A 20,526-nucleotide genomic window follows, 5' to 3' on the forward strand; every position below is an offset into this window, starting at 1 on the left:
TCGGTATAAAATCTTGTTCTACTTTTTCTCAGATTAAACTAAGCATTGTAAGTGACAAATGTTTTTGAATACCATGATTAAAATTGTTAATTGAAGACGTAAACTATAAACACTAAACCAACATAAAATTCGCAATGTATTTATGTAATGGCCCTCAAAGTCCATCAGACTTTCACCTAAGAGTTGTTTCACTCGTCATCCTTTCTACGTTTGTTTTCTTCATTCTTTAACATATGTCTCTGGTACCCTGAATAAAAGTAGGCTGATAATGAGATGAAATGAAATGCCTTTGTACGTCATCTATCTCCCTGGTGGTATCGTGTTTAGGATTCGGCGTTCGCTTTGCCATGACCAGGGTTCAATTCACTTTGCATCCAATGTATTTTAATTGTGAGCGATATTTTCAACTGATCATTGCACAAATACAGTAAGATACTACCGTAAAACTATAACGCGCTCCCAAACTTTGAGCTCTTTTTGGGGTCATACACAAATTAATACGGCAATTGAAACGGTATATTTGATGTCTCTACCCATTGTAAAAAAGTATGAATACGAGTTCATTTCACAACTATGACGGTACATTTCTACTTATTTGTTTTTACAGAACGTGTTCATAGTCATGTATAATCGCCGTGTATAAATGATAACCAATTCTAAAACCAGTTGATGACTATAACCCTCCATTTTAAATTTTTCATTCCTGAAGCATGTTGTCATAGTTATGTGTAATTGCCGCAAGGAAACGGCAAAAACAAATTCAATTGAAGCCGTACAACATCAAAACGATTTCACAACTCAATTACCAATCGTGTTCTCAAAGACTACAATGAGTTTCTGTTGCACAACGTCTGCCAAACTGTTCATTAGTATGATACTTTGATTCATTAGCTCATCAGAAAAATGTCGACATTTAATCATACCACAGCCTGAAAAAAACGTGTCTGATTTTTCTACTAGGGTAGCGGCGCAAAGAGTGTGCAAAAAAAACGAGCAAGGTGGATACGAGCGCCACTCTTTTAAGAGCCGTGACTCACGCCGACCGCCTGCTGAACATTGCGTACGCTCATCTTCTTGCAGGATGAACGTTTAGCTACAGCTATCTAGTTTTTCTTATGTAAAACTGTTAAAATTAGCATGCACACTTAGAACAGAACTGCAGAAAAGCACACTAACATGCTAATAAAATATATAGCTTGATTCTGAAACATATGTAGTCCAAGTCTATCCTAGAACAGAATTACACTGTTAACTGGCGTCATTAGCATTCATCTTAAATTTCGGCAGTTCATTGCTAGCACAGGTTGTATAAATGCATTTTTGCTACAAAACAAAAGGTCAGAAAAATGTGTGACATGTTTCCAACTTCCTACGTCTTGTGTCATAAAACAGTACACAGTTAGTAGAGAACACAAAGCACACAAGCGTGCTAATGAACAATTGCTTGTTCATTTTGGTAGAATATTAAGTTGGAGCTCAGAGTTAACTTAGACACCTGCACATCTAGGCTATCTAGTATAACAGTTAGCTTGTGTTGATGCTCTGCGCATATGTTAGCATTTGGCATTTTTTTTTCCTCAGGTGATCGCTAGCATAGGTTTTCAAAAGACTATTATTCTACAAACAAAAATTCAAAAAGAAAGTATGACATCATTTAGTTACCTATTTTTTTTGTTATAAATCGCCCAACTTGGTATACACACTTAGTTGGAAGAGAACAGACAGCACACTAAAATGCTAATGAAAATAACTTGCCTTATTCAGGAAGATATTAACTTCCAGTCCAAAACTATCTTAGCACAGCATCACAGTTAGATTCAGATTCAGATTCAGATCTACTTTATTGTCATTCTAGTACACGTGTATACAGAACGAAATGTCGATGCATCTGACCCCCACAGTTTCCTTGAATGTACAGATATAAATAATGTTGTATTGTATTTTGGCTACGTATAGTATTTTACCATAGATGGTGTTAATATTAATATTTGTCACATATTTTCTAGGTTTATTGCTTTTTAACAACCTAGTTCTCGTGTTTTAAAGCGTAAATAAAATGGAACGAAAAGCACACTTGCATGCTAATACAAATAGCTTGTTCAATTTGGTAGAGTACTAACTTTAAGCTCTGAGTTAACTTCGCTACCTACACTTTTAGCTGATCAAATGTAGCAGTTTGCATGTGTTGTTGTGGGCATATGTTAGGATTTGGCTCAAATTTACCCAGTTGATTGCTAGCATAGGTTACCAAGATGCTATTATGCTGCAGACAAAACTTCAAAAAGAAAGTATGACATAATTTAGCTACATAGTTTTTCATTATAAAATGGTTAACTTTGTATACACACATAGTTGAAGGAGAGCAAATAGCACACTAGCATGCTAAAAATAGCTTGTTTGATTCGGAAGGATATTGGCATACAGCCCAAAGATACCCTATCACAGCATCACACTCTGCTAGACTATCAAAGCAGATAGCAGTTAGCTTGCGTCAATTTCGTAGACGGGGTGTCAGTCTTTGCCTCAAATTTGATCAATTAATTGCTAGCATAGGTTATCAAAATGCTATTATGCTGCAAACACAACAACACAGATAAAGTATGGTGTAATTTAGCTATGTTTTAATTGTTGTTTCTGCACTTGTTAGCTTACTGCTATGAGCAATCTGCTCAAACATTTTCAGTTTCTTTCTAATAACAGTTGACTTTCTTTATGTTAGCGTGAATTCAGTTTTATCCTTAATTAACATTATTCAATTCATTCATTCTTTTAAAAACATGAAGGACCCGATGTTGAGTTGTTATTGTTATTTTCAAATTACGGCGTTTATGAAGATGCTCTTTATCACTACAATCACTATTTAAATGAACCATTAGCGATCAGTGTTCATTTTGTTAGCTACCTAGCAAGCAAAGATTTTCGTCCTGTTACTCAAAACAATGCAACGAAACAATCCAGTGCTAAATGATAAACTATGAGGGAGGAAAAAGAAATACCTTGGTGTTTCGCCAGGCTCATTAAGTACTGTTTGAAACCCTAAAACGACAAATTTGTATCCCCAGAACCAACGTATTAGTCCGTGCTCTACGCTGACTAGCAGCACTGCGTCGCCCCCTGCTGGCAGCCCCTGCTCAACCCTGCCCACCGCCATGCCAGGCCAGGCTGGCACTAGGGAGAGTGCCTACGGCATCGTCACCAGCCCAACATCTACGCTGGAGAGCCGTGACAGCGGAATTATCGGTGAGAACTAATTTGGGGTTTCAAGATCAGGGTTCAAGTTGTTATTACATTTGGAGGTTTTGTTTTTCGGTTCAGAATAGCAATGGTCAAGGGTTTAAGTTTGGGTTTTCTGTTTGCAATTAGGGTTTTAAACCTTAGAGTTTCAAGGGTGTTATGCAAAGTGTTAAGGCTTTGAGTATTTTGGATCCGAGCCAAGACTAGCTCTGGTTTGAAACTAGTCATAATAAGCTTGTATCAAGGTTTTAGAAATTGGTTTAAGTGGTTAAGGTTGAAAGATGTGGGCGACGTTTCAAGGTTCAATTTCTACTCCACAAGATACAGTATCACCGTATTCTTCATTAAGAATGGTTTCAAGTTTGGGTTTTATATGTAATCTAAATTGTGCTTTGAAGCCAAAGTTTCTAATTTAGGTCCCAGGGTAGGGCTAGGTTTCAAAACCAGCTTGTGTTCATGTTCTTAGAATTAGGTGGTGACGTTCTCATAATTTCAAGTCTGGTTTTTAGAAATAAAGCTTTTGAGGTTAATGCAGAGTTTGGGTTTTTTATTTTGGAGATGTAGATAAGGTTTCTATTGTAGATTATAAACTAGGGTTCCTAGGTTGAATTTTAGGGTTTCAACCAACATTTTTGGATTTAATTTTAGGTTTCATGTTATGGTTTTGTGCCTCAATTAGAGTTAAGAGTCCCGCTTTCACATTTGGGTTTAGGTTTCAAATTGGCCTTTGGGTTGAGAATTAGGGTTTGAAAATGGGGTTTAAGGTTAGTCTCCTAGTTGGAAATCCAAACCACATGTATAGTAAGTTTGGATTTATTGTTGTGGCTATACTTAGGTTGATATTTCCAAGAAAGGTTTCTAGTCACAAGTTAGGGTTTTAAAATGGCGATTTTTTTTTGTCCCCGCAGCCACGCTGACCAGCTACTCGGAGAATATGGAACGCGGCGGCGGCAAACACTGCGGCGGAACGGAGATCTCGCGGGGCAACTTGAAGCTCTGGCAGTCGCAGAAATCAGGCATGGACTCGTTTCTCTACCGCGTGGACGAGAACATGACGGCGTCCACTTACAGCCTGAACAAGATCCCCGAGCGCAGCCTGGAGAGCATGTCCTCGCACTCCGCCCACTCCATCCCCCTGTACCTCATGCCCCGACCTAATTCCGTGGCCGGTGAGTCCGCCCCCTCCATCCTCTCCTGCACAGAAATATGATGACTCAGCTTTTGAGAGCACCAGCAGCAGTGACATATTTCAACACCTTACCCTGCTCTGTTCTTTTCCTGCTTGCTTTTATTCCTTTGTCACGTCCTTTTTAAATTTCAAGTTGGGTGCAGTGTTGGTGGTCCTAATTTGGGTGACAAACTAGTTTTAATGTTCTAATTGGGGATTTTATGATTTCAACTAAGGGTAGGGTTTCAAATTCCAATCAATGGATTGTATTTTATTGTATGTTATTAGGCTATGGGTTCAAGTTTCAAGTTAAGATCAGAAGACGATTCAAGGTTTCAAGTGACATCAATTTTTGGACTTTGGGCTTAGGATTTGAAGGTTTTATTTTTAAAAGGTGGTTTCAATCTTGTGTTTAAGTTGCTAGCTTGTCATGTAGTTATAAACCTGAGTTTCAAGACAATGTTCAGGTTTCAAAGTAAGGTTTAAACATGTGTTAGTGTTGTTAGCTTGTGTTGTAGTTATAAATTGGAGTTTCACATCAAATTTGGGTTTTAAGCCAGTGTTAGGGTTGCTGGTTCTTCTTAAAGTTTTCAATTTACGTTTCATGTCAATGTAAAGGTTTTAATTGTGGGTTTTAAGCCTAGGTTTGGGTTGCTCATTCTTCTTGCAGTTATAACTTTGAGTGTCAGATCAATGTTCAGGTTCCAAATGAAGATTTTAAGCATGTGTTGTTGTTTTTTTAGCTTGTTTTGCGTTTCAAGGTCATTGTTAAGGTTTCAAATTTGGGTTTTAAGCTTGTAATACAACTTCGAAATAAGATTTTTAGTCAGGGTTAGGGTTTTGATTTTTGTTTTTGCATTGTTGTCATTTAGATGTTTGGGTAGGGTTTCTAATTAAGATATCAAGGCCGATTTATCAAGAATGTTTTAACTTTTCAATTTAGGGTTTCAAACCACACAGTTCAGGTTTCAATTTGCAATTTTAAGATATGTTTTGATGCTTCAAGGCTGGATGAAATTAGAAATTTGAAGCACAGATCTGAAGTTTTCCTCGCTCTGTTCCATTTCAAGGTTTTAAGATTGTGGTTTCACACCACTTATTGTGATGACGCAGGTGTCCTTTGTAAAGCCGCATGATAGGAAGTCTGAAACCAAATGATCACAAAATCACTTCACGATGCCGGTTCCCGATTGGCCGCTGCGGTGAGGGCAGCGGTGCATCAAAGGCCCCGGGTATTAACCGCTTCTCTTCCCAGAGTGTGGAAGACGCACTTTCATGTGCGGGAGGAGGAAGTCAGGCGGTAGGGAAGGCTCAGAAATGTCCCGACTCCGTTATTCATCACGTAGTCTTAGAGGATCGTCCAGGCAATCCTACTTTTGACAATACCTTCATTCCTTCCTCTTCCTTTTTTTCTTTCACATTTTCCCCTTATATATCATATATGGGCAGCACGGCGGCGCAGTGGTTAGCGCTTGTGCGGCACAGTTCATGTCATGGGAACCTGTCGTGGGTTCAAATCCAGCTCCAGACTTTCTGTGCGGAGTTTGTATGTTCTCCCCGTGCTTGCGTGGGTTTCCTCCGGGCACTCCGGTTTCCTCCCACGTTCCAAAAACATGCATTTCAGGTGAATTGGCCGGTCCAAATTGTCCCTAGGTGTGAATGAGCGAATGAGTTGTCTGTCCCTGTCTGCCCTGCGATTGGCTGGCAACCAGTTCAGGGTGTCCCCTGCCCACTGCCTGAAGATGACTGGGATGGGCTCCAGCCCCCCCGCGACCCTAATGAGGATAAGCGGTACGGCTAATGAGATGAGATGATGATATCTTATTATTTTTCCTTTTTTTTTTTCCTTACTACCTTCGATTCAAGCTGTTAGGATGGCTGCCTCCCTTGCTTCATTCAGTCCCCCCAAATTTCTTCCCCCCTTCCTTCCATCCACTTTTGCTTTCCCTGCTTCCTTTGATCCTTCCTCTAATTCGACTTTCAGTCCTTCTGTATTTAATTTCATCCTGATTTCCTTCCCTTCTTTCCAGTTGTTTCCAGTGTCTTTCTTTACTTTTTCTTTTTTCTCTCCTTATTATTACCTTTTCTTTCCTTCTTACCTTCCTTCATTGCTTCCTTGCTTCTTTCCTTCCTTCTGTTTTTTCCATGTTTTCTTTTTTCCTTCTTTCTATCTTTTACTCCTGCCTCTCCGCCTTCCTTTTTTCCTTCTTTCTCTCTTTCTTTCCTGCCTTCCTGTCTTTAATTATGCTTTACCTTCTACCTTCCTTACTCATCTCCTATCCCATTTTTCCAAGTCTCTCCCTTTCTTTTTGTTCTGTTTCTTTTTTCTCCCCCTACCACTTTCAATTCAAACTTTCTTCCTTTCTTTAATCCTCCCTAATTTCCTTCCTCACCATGATTTTCTATCTTCCTTTTCCCCCTTGGGCTTTTTACATCATTCCTTACTGTGGTCACCCTTTCACTTATTCCTTTTTGTCTTCTTATTGTGCCTTTTGCTTCCTTTACTCACTCTTCTTCATTCCATTGCATTCTTTTACTTTGTCTTAAAAGCTCAATCTTACTTCCTTCCCGTTACTATTTTTTAATACCCTTCCGATATTTTCTCTTCCTGTAGTATTTTATTGTATTTCCACGTTACTTTTTCAGATTGTCCATTGCTTACTAGTATCCTTTTTTCTCGTGCACTGACTTACATCATTCCTTTTCACTGGGTCAATTTGGAGGTATAACCATTCATTTTCACCAACCTCAGCATCTCAGCCACCTGTTTCAACACTTTTTCCTTCTTTTTCCTTCCCATCATCACTCCCTCCTTATTATGCCATCCGCCGGCTTGGGTCACGCAGACTTATCCCGTCGGCACAGCGGCGAACGTGATGCGAACAGACTACTGCATTGCAGATAGACAAGATGAGCACACAGATTGGAGTCCTCGCGTTGAAAAGGGAGTTAACGGAGCCCTTTCAGCTCACTGGGCCTGAGTCATTCCTCCTTGGCTTAGCTCCTGATTAACGTTTCCTCTTTCTTTTCTCGGAGGCTAACTTATAGACTATCAATGTTCTCATTTGCTGTTTTACTTTCACTCTTGGAAGCCCGTGAAGCTTTCAAACACAATAGAGTATCCCCCTGGATACAAGGGTCAATCCTTTCTGAGGTGGGAATCGCAAAGTGAAAGTGTTGTATGGTGAGGGATAAAAATGTAGGGTAATAGTCATGATCATCAATTAGTTACACCCAAGCAACTTGCGTGCCTTCTTATTCCATGATAATTGCTAGCGTAGTTTCCATGGTCATCATTTTTTGCTTCTCCCTTTAGCATCGCTGCAAGCCTTGGACCATAGCAATAAAGTATTAAAAATGTAGTACTGTAACGTGCAAAGTCTTTACAGAACACTCGAGATTCTGACCTGTGATGGTTCAGTTGATTGCATATCGTCATTTTCATGATGCTGTGACGCAAACCAATAGCAGGCCAGCTTTTTGTGTGCCGACCAATAGCTGACAAACCTCTTAGAGACGTAACTTGTCTTACACACAAACACCACAAAGTTTATTGTTTCTGAGGTGCACGAAAAATAATTTGTTGTTGATTTCATCCATCCATTATCTGCACCGCTTATCCTCAGTAAGGTGGAGCCCATCCCAGTTGTCCTCAGGCAGTGGGCAGGGGACACCCTGAACGGGTTGCCAGCCAGTCGCATGTCACACAGAGACAGACAACTTACTCGCTCACTCACACCTAGGGACAATTTGGACCGGCCAATTAGAATCTGGAAAGAAACTGGAGTGGCCGGGGGGAAACCCATGCATGCACGGGGAGAACATGCAAACTCCACTTGGGAAGATTCGATCCCGTGACCTCAGAACTTTGCCGCACACGCGCTAACCACTGCGCTGCCATGTTGCCCTGTTGATTCTATTTAGTGGGAAAATGAAATAACGGGGTTGCCTAGGAAAAAAAAAATTCCACACACAAAGTGAAAACGATGTATGGCCCGTTGCTGTATCAGGAGGTCAACTGTACTGGAAATTCATCTTTGGTGTATATAATCTAAGGGCGCCGTAAGTTTTTTCAAGATAGTGGTTGGGAAACATTTAGCACTCCTTCCATCTGTCCATGAAGAAATTTGAAGTCGAAGTGGTCTTTCACTGATTCACTGCTATTGACTTATTTAAATGTCAAAAGACCATTTTATTTGTTGGTAAACATTGTGACGTATCCGGTGGGCGGAGCTCAGCCTGAAGGCAAAAGCTAGAGCGAGACGATGTGTCAACACGTGTAGGCGCTAAAATGTAGTTTTGTGTCATCAAAATGGATGGTTCTGACGTCTCGGTTTAAAAAACTATGTCACGCGTGATGTCCTAAGTGAAGCTGGAGGCAAACAATACCTGCGCTGGTCAGAAGACAGAGGAAAAGAAAGCTGCTAATTGTGTTGTTCGTGTGCCAGAATCGGAGAAAAAAACATTAGTGATTGAAAATGGAAGTTTTGCAGGATCCCAGGGGAGACTCTTGATCACAGAAAAAGAAAAAATGTGGTTTAATGCATTAAAGCAAAATTATTGGACCGAGGTACTCATTAATAATGCTCGGGTTTACAGCGCATACCGATGATTGCTGGGATGGGCTCCAGCACCCCCGCGACCCTACTGAGGATAAGCGGTGTAGCTAATGAGATGAGATGAGATGAGATTTTTGCTATCAAGTCCATATTATTTATCATTTCGGCAAAGTAGCTCAGGCTGATTGTTAGCGTGTAGCCTAAATGCCAACATCAGCTTTGTAAACACTGCTTGCGGCTGCTCGAAAAAGCATGCATTGCAAATAAATGTCGGGCACACAATCCAAGTAATTTATTAGATAAATTTAATTATTTTTGTATTTATTTATGTAATTTTGTATATTTTTATTTATTTTAGGAGAAGCATCGCTTGACGGCATTTAGGTTTCACGCAAACAGTTAGCCGAAGCTGAGAAAATAGCAAGATACGCTGCCGATATAATAAGTAGTCTGGACTCGATAGCAGCAATTGCAAATGTTAACTTTATTTTACCTTATACTAAGTGTGCGCTGCAAACCCTAGCATTTTTGATAAGTGCCTCGGTCCAATCTCTTCTCTTTATTGCATTTAACCACAATTCTCTTGTTTCGGGTTCAGGAGTGTCCACTGGGATCCTGTCAAACTTCAATTCATGATCACTGACAATTTATCTCTGATTTTGGCACCCAAACACACAACATGAGGACAGTTTAACACCGAACTAGCAAAAACGAAATCTTGGTTTCCTCAACGCTTTGACCAGCGCTGAGTATTTTTTTGCCATCAGCTTGGACTGTGACATCACACTTGGCGTAGGCTCTTAAAGAGTCTAAAGATCTATTTTAAGTTGAATGCTCATGACAGCTTTGGACGTCTGTGCTCTGTTTTCTATCGAAGTAGGCCAAATTGCTGTTGTTAGGACAATGGTAACTGTTTGAGTGCTGTCGTTGGGGGATGCTAGATTAGATTTCATCCAAACTAATCTGATAGTCAATCTTTGATCTTTTGTTTTTCTCTCCGTTGTTCTAAAGAATCTCCTCCGCCCTCGTTCCTCAGCAGGCGAGGTCGGCCACTGAACGTTAATCACAGCAATCTATTTTCGCATATTGGGAGTGAAACAATCAGCTGTCGGCGCCTGGCTTCATGAATAAGAAATTTTGTCTGTGCGGCTAATTAATCCTGGGAGATGCGCTGAGTGACTGACGCAGACGAAAGGGAATTCTCCCGGGTTGACAGATCAAGTCTTACCTGCGCATGCTCCTCGGCTACTTGACATTATCAAATTGAGTGCTGTGGAGCATCCCTAGTATTAAAATGAAATGTTTGTCATTTTGTAGCCACAAGCTCAGCCCATCTGGAGGACCTGGCCTACCTTGACGAGCAGAGACACACCCCCTTGCGCACTTCCTTGCGAATGCCTCGACAGAGCACCACCTGCGGGCCTGCAAGATCAGGACAAGATCTGAGAGGTACCACTAACACATACACATTATAGAGATTGAAAAGATGACCAATCCCAGGGTCAGACTGTCACATGTGGAAAGGCAGGGTTTAAAAATCTGTTGGCGAACATTTTCAAAGTCCTTCCCCTTCGTTCCTTGGCTTCCCCATCGCCGCCGTGAGTCACCGTCACCTGGTGAATTATTCAAACGTCTGGCAGCCGTCTGGAGGCGGGTGGCGTTACTCAATGTCATCCAAGGATGGCAAAAGGCTCCTGTAGGAAGTGTTTGCATGACGAAGTGTCCCGTCCTTCCGTAAACGCCTTCCTCACACTAGCGTTGACAACAGACCCGACTTCTTTTGCCCAAAACCTGGTTTGGACCTCCTGACTCTCTTCCAGTTTTTGAAGAACTAACTCCACAAACTCATTCCCTGGAGCATTCTTTGAATCTCATAGAGTTTTATTGGATTAGCCAACCTTAAATCAGTCACACAGAATCCAGTTTTTGGTTGCATTACGTCAACGCTTTCATAATACTTTATTCCTCTTCATCCGGATTCCCGGAAACTTCACCAGCAGCACTTTAGAGACAAAGAGGGAGCAAGCGACGTGCGGCCGAGGAAAACAATCAAGAGGAAATATGGGCTCATTATCGCACCTCGCCGGGGCTCTTTAGTAGCGAACCATTTGCAGAGGACACACTAATGGACTTAGGATGAGCCTGCCAAACACTGCGCATAAATGCTACATCATGCACAAAGACACAACTCTTGCAAGGCCTCAAAACCACAATGAACCCCATTGACCTTTTCAGGCATTGTGACTAATTTACCTGCAAATGACACCAAATGTACACTGCTTATAGATGCAAATATCTATATATATCACGTTGCACTACTTAAGTGTGTTAAGTTACCTCTGCTTTGTGATTTTAAACCCTTCACAGCTCAACACTGCGACCAATTCAACTGCAAATGGGACCACATTTACAAAGTGTGCAGTCAATTCCAGAATTGTCAGGTTGCACATTGCAAGTAAATTAGGTTACATCTGGAAAACCGTTTAGTTCTTAAGAATGTGACTAATTTACCCCTAGATGTGACTACATTTAATATGAGTGCAGGTGAAAAAAACATGATGTTGCTTAACGCAAATATATTAATTGAACTCTCTTCTGTGTTTTAAAACCTTTAAGAACTCACCACTGTGACCAATTTACCCGCAAATGCAACCAAATTTGCAATAGTCTGCGTAACCCAAAAAACAAACAACACAACTGGGTAAAATAAACTAAAACCAGGTTGCACAACATGATTATATTAAGTTACCTCTCTTGTGTGTTTTAAAACCTTTAAAGCGTAATAAATAGTATGTAGTTTGCAATAGTCTGTGGTCTGTGCAGTCCTTTGAGACACCTTGTGATTAAAGGCATCACAAATAAACTTGACTTGACTACGAGAAAGTCTCTCCTGGCTCCACAATAATACAAGATGCGACCAAATCTTGTCATGTGCGTCTGACTCTAAAAGATAGTCGCACCAGTTCTACTAGAGCCTTCCCCGTCAACACTGGATATCAAACTCCAACTTTTTCAAGTGTCTGTAATTAAAACACATTCAGTGAAATTCATGGTGATAGACGTCAAAGCTAATCTTTTCCGTTGATGCAAACTGGCAGTGAATGAATAAAAAAGAGCCATCATTGATGGTGCTAGAAAATGAGAACAAGTAAATGACTGTGATGTAGAACACCTGAAAATCACGCAAAATTGTCAAAATGCGAGGTTTGATTCTGTTTCAGTTCACTCTTGTGTCCCATGTTTGTTTCACTTCAGGTTCCGCCAACAACTCTCATGCCTGGCAGTCCCAGTCACGTAAGTTCCGTTTTACTCTCATAATGTCCTCTATTATGTTCAATTTAATTCCACAGTGTCCCCTTTTGTTCGAAATTGTACTGTAGTGCCCTTTGTTTTTCCCATTTCATTCCATAACATCTTTTCTTGTCCGCCAAATCTCCCATAAGGTTCACGTTATGTGCCTTTATATTACATTTTTCTCAATTTGTCCCATCATAATGTCCCCTTGGAGTCTGGCAACTCCCCCAGTGTCCACCAAAAGTAGAAAAATCTGAATGAAATATTTGTTAAAACGGACACGTGACTCCTCTTTGTTGTTTCTGACCCAGCAGTCCGTTTTGCGCCGTACCGGCCCCAGGACATCACCCTGAAGCCGCTGCTCTTCGAGGTGCCGTCTATCACGGTGGACTCTGTGTTCACGGGCCGCGATTGGCTATTCCAGGAAATGGACCGCCACCTCAACCGACCCGGCAGCAGCCGCGGCGTGGTAGTGGTGGGCAACATCGGCTTCGGCAAGACGGCCATCATCTCCCGCCTGGTGGCGCTCAGCTGCCACGGCACCCGCATGCGCCAGATTGCGTCCGACAGCCCTCAGGCCTCGCCCAAACGTATAAAGACTGCTAAAATACAAATTCCGGCATCTGACAGGATTTAATTGGGAATGTCTGATTCCAGATGGAGAGGGGCTTCCTCTCAGTCAGACCCAGCCCACGCATGGTACTCTGGGAGGGGGGAGCTGTCCAGGTACGCCAGAGATGAGACGGCGCCAGGAGGAGTCCATGAGGAGGCTGGCCTCTCAGGTACCCGCCTTCGTTGCATCGTCATAAATTCACTTTTCGGGCTACTTGAAATGGTAGCACCAGATAAAAATTGGTAATCTTTTAATTTTATTTTAATCCTCTAGTAAATAAATGAATGAATTAAAGAATGAAGATATAGATAATTACATGGGTAATTCAATAAATGGATGGATAAATAAATAGATGGAAACATAGATTGATGACATAAAAATTAAATAACCAAACTTTAAATTAGCTTTAATGTTTTTATAGTTGTACATGTTCTCTCGCTCTCTCTCTCTCTCTCTCTCTCTCTCTCTCTCTCTCTATAAAATGTAATGTGTGTGTGTGTGTGAACAAACTTCAACACAGAAATTAAATTAGAGGTTAGCATTAAAATTAACAAATTAGATTAACATTTTATTCAGTTTTATTTTAATTTAATTCTTCCCAGTTTCCTCAGAGAATAAAAAAAGAAAATGTTTATATAGTAGTGTGCTTTGAGAGGAATAAAGCTGCACCCAAAAATACAAAATTCCTGAGTAAAGTCACCTTGTTTTATCTCCTTTAATAATTTCATTATTCAATCCACATTAAAAAACAAAGACGAATGTGTCCAACTGAACCCAAGTAGATTTTTATTAGGGGAAAAACTTAGACTAAAAAAAATGTAAGGAGCTGTACGGAATTTGGAATTTAACTTTCAACTTTCAAAGGACACCTCAAACGAAGCCCCCTCCTATAAATAAAGCATTCTCTCAATAAAACGTATATATTAATTGCTCATTCTAATGTATCGTCTATTCTTTTCTTAAAACATTTCTCGTCCGCCTCATAATAAAGGGATGCAATAACATGGCTTTGAGTTTTCATTATATTACAGTATAACGTGTTAAAAAATTGAACGTTTCCTCTTCTGTACAGTTAATTTTTTAAAAAGACAAACAAAAAAAAGTCTAAAAATGAAAGATTTTGGGTAAATATAATTACTTGCTTGAATTCATTTAAAAATGTATCAACGTCCCGGTGGAAGCGGTGTCATGCGTCCCACGTGCGCCGTACAACGTGTGAGGACACCCGATCTCCTGTCGAGACTCATCTATTATGCATTTGTGTTTGAAGAAAAAAAATGTAGCCTGGGAGTCTTGTGAAATATTCATACGAGCAGAATGTCACTTGCTAACCCTGCTATTAGATACTGTTAAGGTGACAGTGTGTATTAATCAGTGGGAGAAGCTACTAAAAAGGCCAGTAAAAGATTGCGAAGACAAGTTTTATTTAGGAGCAGCTAGCAATAACAATAGCAGTGAGGCACAGTTTGCCTCCCAAGTTTCATTTTTCTGGTGATTATAAAAAATATATTTATTAGCCATCAGTGATAATAGTGAACATGGGCATAACCAGCCCGTTTTTGCCCGTGTATGTAACCCAAGCACCCCGAAAAATTATAGTATTTGTAAAACTCTCATTTCTTTAATAAAAGACAGTATCGGCTTAGATTTGATGAAAAACACTGGAGAGAAAAAAAGTAAAACAAAACAAAAATGACGCAGCATCTCAAAATTCTCCCCCACCTTGAAATGGCTCAGTCCATTTGATTCCTAGCAGCGCTCTTCTTTCGCTAGGCTAGTGGTCACTTGGGGCATAGCGGCAGAGTCTGGCTCTGGTGTATTACAATGAGAGTGGTTATGTTTGACAACTATTTTACCACCCAAAGCCATGACTTTGTTATCAACAAATATTAGTCCTCATTTAAGCTGCAACAATAATCAGCCTAGCTGAATTGTTGTGTGTGTGTAAGCTATGTGGTGGGTCATCCTCCCAGCACCAGCATGGACATTTTTTCTGTGAAAAAAGGAACCATGTTCCGGTGAGAGTCTTATCACACTCTCTCACCGAGAAGCAAAATATAAACAGTGGCTGAAGTTTAAAACATCCCATTCAGAACAATATTGAGGATGTATTCTGATTATTAAGTATTTTTCCTCATCAGTTGACCACATAGTTATCACATTTGGATGGATTATATATAAACCATTAAACTATTATAAAAAGGTATGGATTGATACTGTTGTCTGATTCTAATTCACTTTGAGTGAAAATGTTTTTAACCAGCCAGACACTCTAGGTGCTCAGCACCTCCAAATCACTAAACCTAAAATTCCTGCTGATTGTGAAGAAGACAGCATGTCTTGTCTTTGTCATCCTGCACTGTGATGTCATTGGAGGAACACCAGCACCCTAGCAAGCCATTTGCCGTATTTTTTTACGTGTTTATTAGTTGAAAAGGTTCTGTTAGTTTTAAACAAATTTTGGGTAATTTTGTGGAGAATGCCCTGACATTTAGTCACAGGTGGATCCAGTAATGGCACAACAAAGGGTGAGCAGCCAGAAATAGTTTGACTGGCAAGAAACAAAAAAAACAACTGTCAACGGGGGATAGCCAGAGACAACCGATGTAAGGCGGCCGCAGGCTTGGTGGAAAAAACTATGGTGGCCGCCTGAAAATACACATAGTGAACATCCAGGGAACATGGCAAAAGAAACGCTAACACCAGACCTGCCGGTCAAAAACGCGCGGTGAGAAGCCAAGCTAACCGGGAACCTACTACAAAAAGCGGCAACGGCTATGCCGATAAATGCGAAGATGGCTAGGAGTAAACCAAGGGACCTGGCAAAACTGGTGCTTACACCAGGCTAGCTGGCCAAACAACACACAGTGGGCCCAATCCCCAACCTGGAGCAAAATAAATCGGAAAGCCCTGTGCAGCCATGATGCAAACGGGGAGAAAGCCAGAGAAATCTATACCAACTGCGACACTCACGGCCGAACACACTTACAAAAAGCCGCGATCACCTACCTCCAAGCAGAAATGAGCAGTATTGAATCGCTGTTCACTACCTTCGATCCGCCTCACATGTTGTGTTAATGGGATTCACCATTTTGAAAGTGTTGTGTTCCTTCAATGACGTCACAACTCTACTGCAAACGAGCCAGATGGGTCAACTTTGACCACACACTGGAATATTTTGCAGCATATTTGCATTGTTGGGAGGAACACTACACGTTCTGTGCTTGATTGAAAATAAAATCTGTTTTGGAATACCTTCAAGTGGTTTTCCCTCTTTTGCCAACTGCAGGTGGTGGCGTATCATTACTGCCAGGCAGACAACGCCTACACCTGCCTGGTGCCAGAGTTTGTGCACAATGTGGCGGCGCTGCTGTGCCGCTCGCCTCACCTGGCGGCCTACAGGGAGCAGATGCTCCGCGAGCCACATCTGCAGAGCGCCCTCAGCCTGCGCTCCTGTGTTCAAGACCCGCTGGCGTCCTTCAGGAAGGGCGTGCTGGAGCCCTTGGATGCTCTCTACAAAGGTAATGCGGCTTTCAGTTGTATTTATCCAGGAATGGGCAAAGCCAAGGCCTAACTTCGTTCCAACTACCTCATTTGAATAATATTTGGTGACGACGACGTTATTTATATCAGAAAATGTATTTTGTGGGCCCGCAAATTGTATTTATTAACACTTCTTTAGCTCTTTATTTATTGAATTATTCCTTTCAAATGATTTTTTTAGTTTATAATCATTTATTTGTTTATTTCTATTTTTTGTATTATCTTTGGTATTAAGGTTTTATTTATATTTTTTTAGGTTTAAATATTGTCATTTTTTTTGTAAAAGGTACAATTTGTAATGTTTAGTGCTTCTTAGTTGTACGAAAAAAACTTTAATTCAGTTAAAAAACTTAGAGTTGAATCATATCGATGTTAGTTTTAATTAAAAAAAAAAATCATAGGTGGAGAATTTTTAAATTTATTTTACATAGTGGAATCCCAACCTAAGGCCGCCGCTATGTTTGTCTGGCAACTTGGTGCTACGCTGTGCTCTGTAGCAACTTTTTTTGAGAGAGAGAGAGAGACCGACCGAGAGAGAGAGAGAGAGAGAGACCGACCGAGAGAGAGAGAGAGAGAGACCGAGAGAGAGACCAAGAGACCGAGAGAGAGACCGAGAGAGAGACCGAGAGAGAGACCGAGAGAGAGACCGAGAGAGAGACAGACAGAGAGAGAGAGAGACCGAGAGAGAGAGAGACCGAGAGACCGACCTGGCTTTGGCAACATCAAGTGGACATATTCCAACCTGCAGCTTGTTTTTCTCTTGCGCTTCCCTCAGCGTTGTCTCACTGACGGGATTCAATCCATTAGCGGACCTGATCTGACCCGCGGGCTGCCTGTTTGACACCCCTGCATTTGACAATAGAGTCATCTATTGGTTGAACATAATACTGTGGCTTTAATATTATATCTTATATTTATTTTATTTTTAAATATTGATATTCACATTATGATTGATTTTTTTCACATTTAGTTTATAGAGTATATTTTTTTCATATTCTTATTATCTGTTTGAATTGTAAAAAATATTGTTTTTATTATTTAATTCCAGTTTTGTTTAGGTTATGATTTCAATATTTATATTTTACTTATATAAATTTTATTTGTCTTGTATGTATAATTTTGTATTTTTATATTTGATTTATTTATGTATTTGTTGTAATTTATTTCCTCATTGATTGATATTTATTATTATTTTTTGCATTAATTGAATTTTCCCTATACTATATCAGGTTATTATACTTTATTAAACCTGAAAGAAAAACACACGCAGACACATAATTTCTTCGTTTCTGCAGAAAGAAGGATCAACCCTGAAGAGGACCTGATCGTCTTGATCGACGGCCTGAATGAGGCCGAGTTTCACAAACCCGACTATGGGGACACCATTGTCTCCTTCCTCTGCAAGACCGTCCACAAGTTCCCACCCTGGCTCAAGCTGGTGGTGACGGTGCGCACCACCCTCCAGGAGATTGCCGGGCCGTTACCTTTCCACCGCATCTCGCTAGACGACCTGGAGGAGAACGACGCCATCGACCAGGACCTGCAGGGTTACATCCTCCACCGCATCCACAGCAGCCAGGAGATCCAGAACAACATCTCGCTCAACGGCAAGATGGACAACACCACCTTCGGAAAACTCAGCGGACACCTCAAGGCCCTCAGTCAGGGCTCCTACCTGTACCTTAAGCTCACCTTCGACCTTATCGAGAAGGGCTACCTGGTCCTCAAGAGCTCCAGCTACAAGGCGAGCGCCCGGGAGGATTTTTTTTCTCCAACCCTACCAATAATGTCTACTGACCTGTCTCCCCTTCCCTCAGGTGGTTCCTGTCAACCTGGCTGAGGTGTACCTGCTGCAGTGCAACATGCGCTTCCCCACGCAGTCGTCGTTTGAGCGGGCGCTGCCTCTGCTCAACGTGGCTGTGGCATCGCTGCACCCGCTCACTGACGAGCAGATCTACCAGGCCATCAACGCCGGATCGTTGCAGGTAAGGTCCTGCCAGAGCATCTTGTCACTCGGAATCCTTGTAATCACAGGACAAGAATCCATAGAAAACAAATCTGTGGTGAGACTTGAATGTATACGCATTCCTGGGATACATGTGCAAGATTGACTCAATTGTTATGCATTTCTTATACTACGCATGCTCAAAGGGGTCATTCAGTGCTTTGAAACTCCGCCTCAGGTGGTCTGTAGGGATGAAATCAAACAGGGTTCTCAAACTCAATTTATTTGTGGGCCGCCAGAGCTAGGGACTGAGTGAGTTTGGCCTATTCGGGTTTTCCACAAGAAAAGCTCTGGTCTCAGATATATTTGATCAAATCTGCTACACAAATTGAATTTGAAAACATTAAAAATTAATGTGAAAGAAAAACAAATCAATCCGTAATAAATGAGTCCATAATTTGCGTGGGCTTGCTCTTACATTAAAGGGAAAGTGTGAATCATTTGACCACTAGATGTCACTGTAATGTGTAGTGCAACCAAAAAAAGAGTGCGACAAGTCACTAGTAAGAATACCGGTACTAACTACAGAGACACAAATTGATCAAACGGCAACATTTTATTTTTACACAGCCTTTTATGAAGAAATTAGAAAAAAATAAAAGAAGAGGAAAAAAAAGAAAATGGGGGTACCCTTAGCAGCAAAATGGCTGAATTTGCTTGTGTTATGTAAATTCATTGTGTATTTCTCGACCTTTAAGTATTTTAAAAAAATGCACGTATAGTTCTTGTGTCTTTGCTTATTTTTTAAACAAATATTGTTTTTGTTAATGAATAGTTTTTTTTCTACCAGTAAGAGACACTAAAAATACACACTGTCCCTTAAACTTTCCTATTAAATAACTGTAAAACGTGTTGGTTTTGGCTACTAAAAAAGGACAATGATGGGAATTCTCGTCTTTGGCAAACATGTTAAGTGTTTGTCGAGATGAAAATTCTTGTTTTAGGCAAACAAGTATTTTACTGGAAGAGTATTCCCGTTATTTTCAAGTGTCATGATTTGGAGGAAGACCCAATATGTGGGGATAGAGGAACCAAGGCAGGTGTGCGATAAAAAGAGCAGACAATGGAAATAATTCTTGTCTTTGGCATACAGATGAAGTATTATATAAGACGAAATTTCTCGCCTTGGGCAAACAAGTATTTTACAAGACTAATATTTCTGTAATTTACAAGTGTTACAATTTGGGGGCGGACCCAATATGCAGGAGAGCAGGCAGGGATGTCCCAAAAAATGCTTAAGTTTATTTATAAAATTCATGCTCACAATAAAAACAAACCAGGGGTCTCAAAATAACTAACCAAATGTCCAAACAAGAACAGACAATCTAATGAACATGAAATAATGGACTCTAGGTGTTGGGACTGATGAGGCACAGGTGGACATTCCCCAGCCACTCCCCCATCTTGGCGCTCTGCGGGGGGAATTGGCGTGCAATATCTAAAGCAAAGAGCTATTTTCAAGGCTACATGTTAACTGTGGTCCCTAATCCAGGGTACGCTGGACTGGGAGGACTTCCAGCAGCGTGTGGACAACCTGTCTATCTTCCTGGTGAAGAGGCGGGATGGCACCCGTATGTTCGTCCACCCGTCTTTCCGGGAATGGTTGATATGGCGAGAGGAAGGCGAGAAGACCAAGTTCCTGTGCGATCCGAGGAGCGGCCACACCCTGCTGGCCTTCTGGTTCTGCAGGCAAGAAAACAAACTGAACCGGCAGCAGACCATCGAGCTGGGCCACCACATCCTCAAAGCGCATATATTCAAGGTCTTTTCAACAACATTGTCTTCTCAAGTCTTTTAAATGGAGACACATCGAAAACCGGTTTTGCCATCCATTGCAGGGTCTCAGCAAGAAAGTGGGCGTGTCCTCGTCCATCTTGCAAGGCCTGTGGGTGTCCTACAGCTCCGAGGGTCTGTCAGCCGCACTTTCGTCGCTAAGGAACCTTTACACGCCCAACATAAAGGTTGATGCAAAATAATAATATAAAACAATCACGCCGACATGTTGTTTTGATTTCCAACTGGCGTGTTTGACCTGTTCCCTAGCATTATTGCTCTAGTTGCTGGTTGTAGAAGCTAACTTCACAGACACAATTTCCTAAATATATGATAG

At 41.1% G+C, this 20,526-nt stretch overlaps 1 protein-coding gene across 1 annotated transcript in view; it reads left to right on the forward strand.

Annotated features, from left to right (window-relative positions):
• The window catches only part of tanc2b (tetratricopeptide repeat, ankyrin repeat and coiled-coil containing 2b), a 102,388-nt gene that overhangs the window by 62,007 nt on the left and 19,855 nt on the right, over window positions 1-20,526 (forward strand). The window contains exons 7-17 of the mRNA XM_088322938.1: window positions 3,063-3,240; window positions 4,143-4,403; window positions 10,279-10,410; window positions 12,217-12,255; window positions 12,570-12,845; window positions 12,913-13,037; window positions 16,158-16,389; window positions 17,707-18,155; window positions 18,229-18,396; window positions 19,909-20,178; window positions 20,255-20,377. Coding sequence (XP_088179064.1) covers window positions 3,063-3,240; window positions 4,143-4,403; window positions 10,279-10,410; window positions 12,217-12,255; window positions 12,570-12,845; window positions 12,913-13,037; window positions 16,158-16,389; window positions 17,707-18,155; window positions 18,229-18,396; window positions 19,909-20,178; window positions 20,255-20,377 — 2,253 coding nt within the window. The remainder of the gene's footprint in view (window positions 1-3,062; window positions 3,241-4,142; window positions 4,404-10,278; window positions 10,411-12,216; window positions 12,256-12,569; window positions 12,846-12,912; window positions 13,038-16,157; window positions 16,390-17,706; window positions 18,156-18,228; window positions 18,397-19,908; window positions 20,179-20,254; window positions 20,378-20,526) is intronic.

The sequence above is a fragment of the Urocampus carinirostris genome, chromosome 19, assembly GCF_059441175.1.
Source record: "Urocampus carinirostris isolate Australia breed hairy pipefish chromosome 19, RoL_Ucar_1.0, whole genome shotgun sequence".
NCBI lineage: Eukaryota > Metazoa > Chordata > Actinopteri > Syngnathiformes > Syngnathidae > Urocampus > Urocampus carinirostris.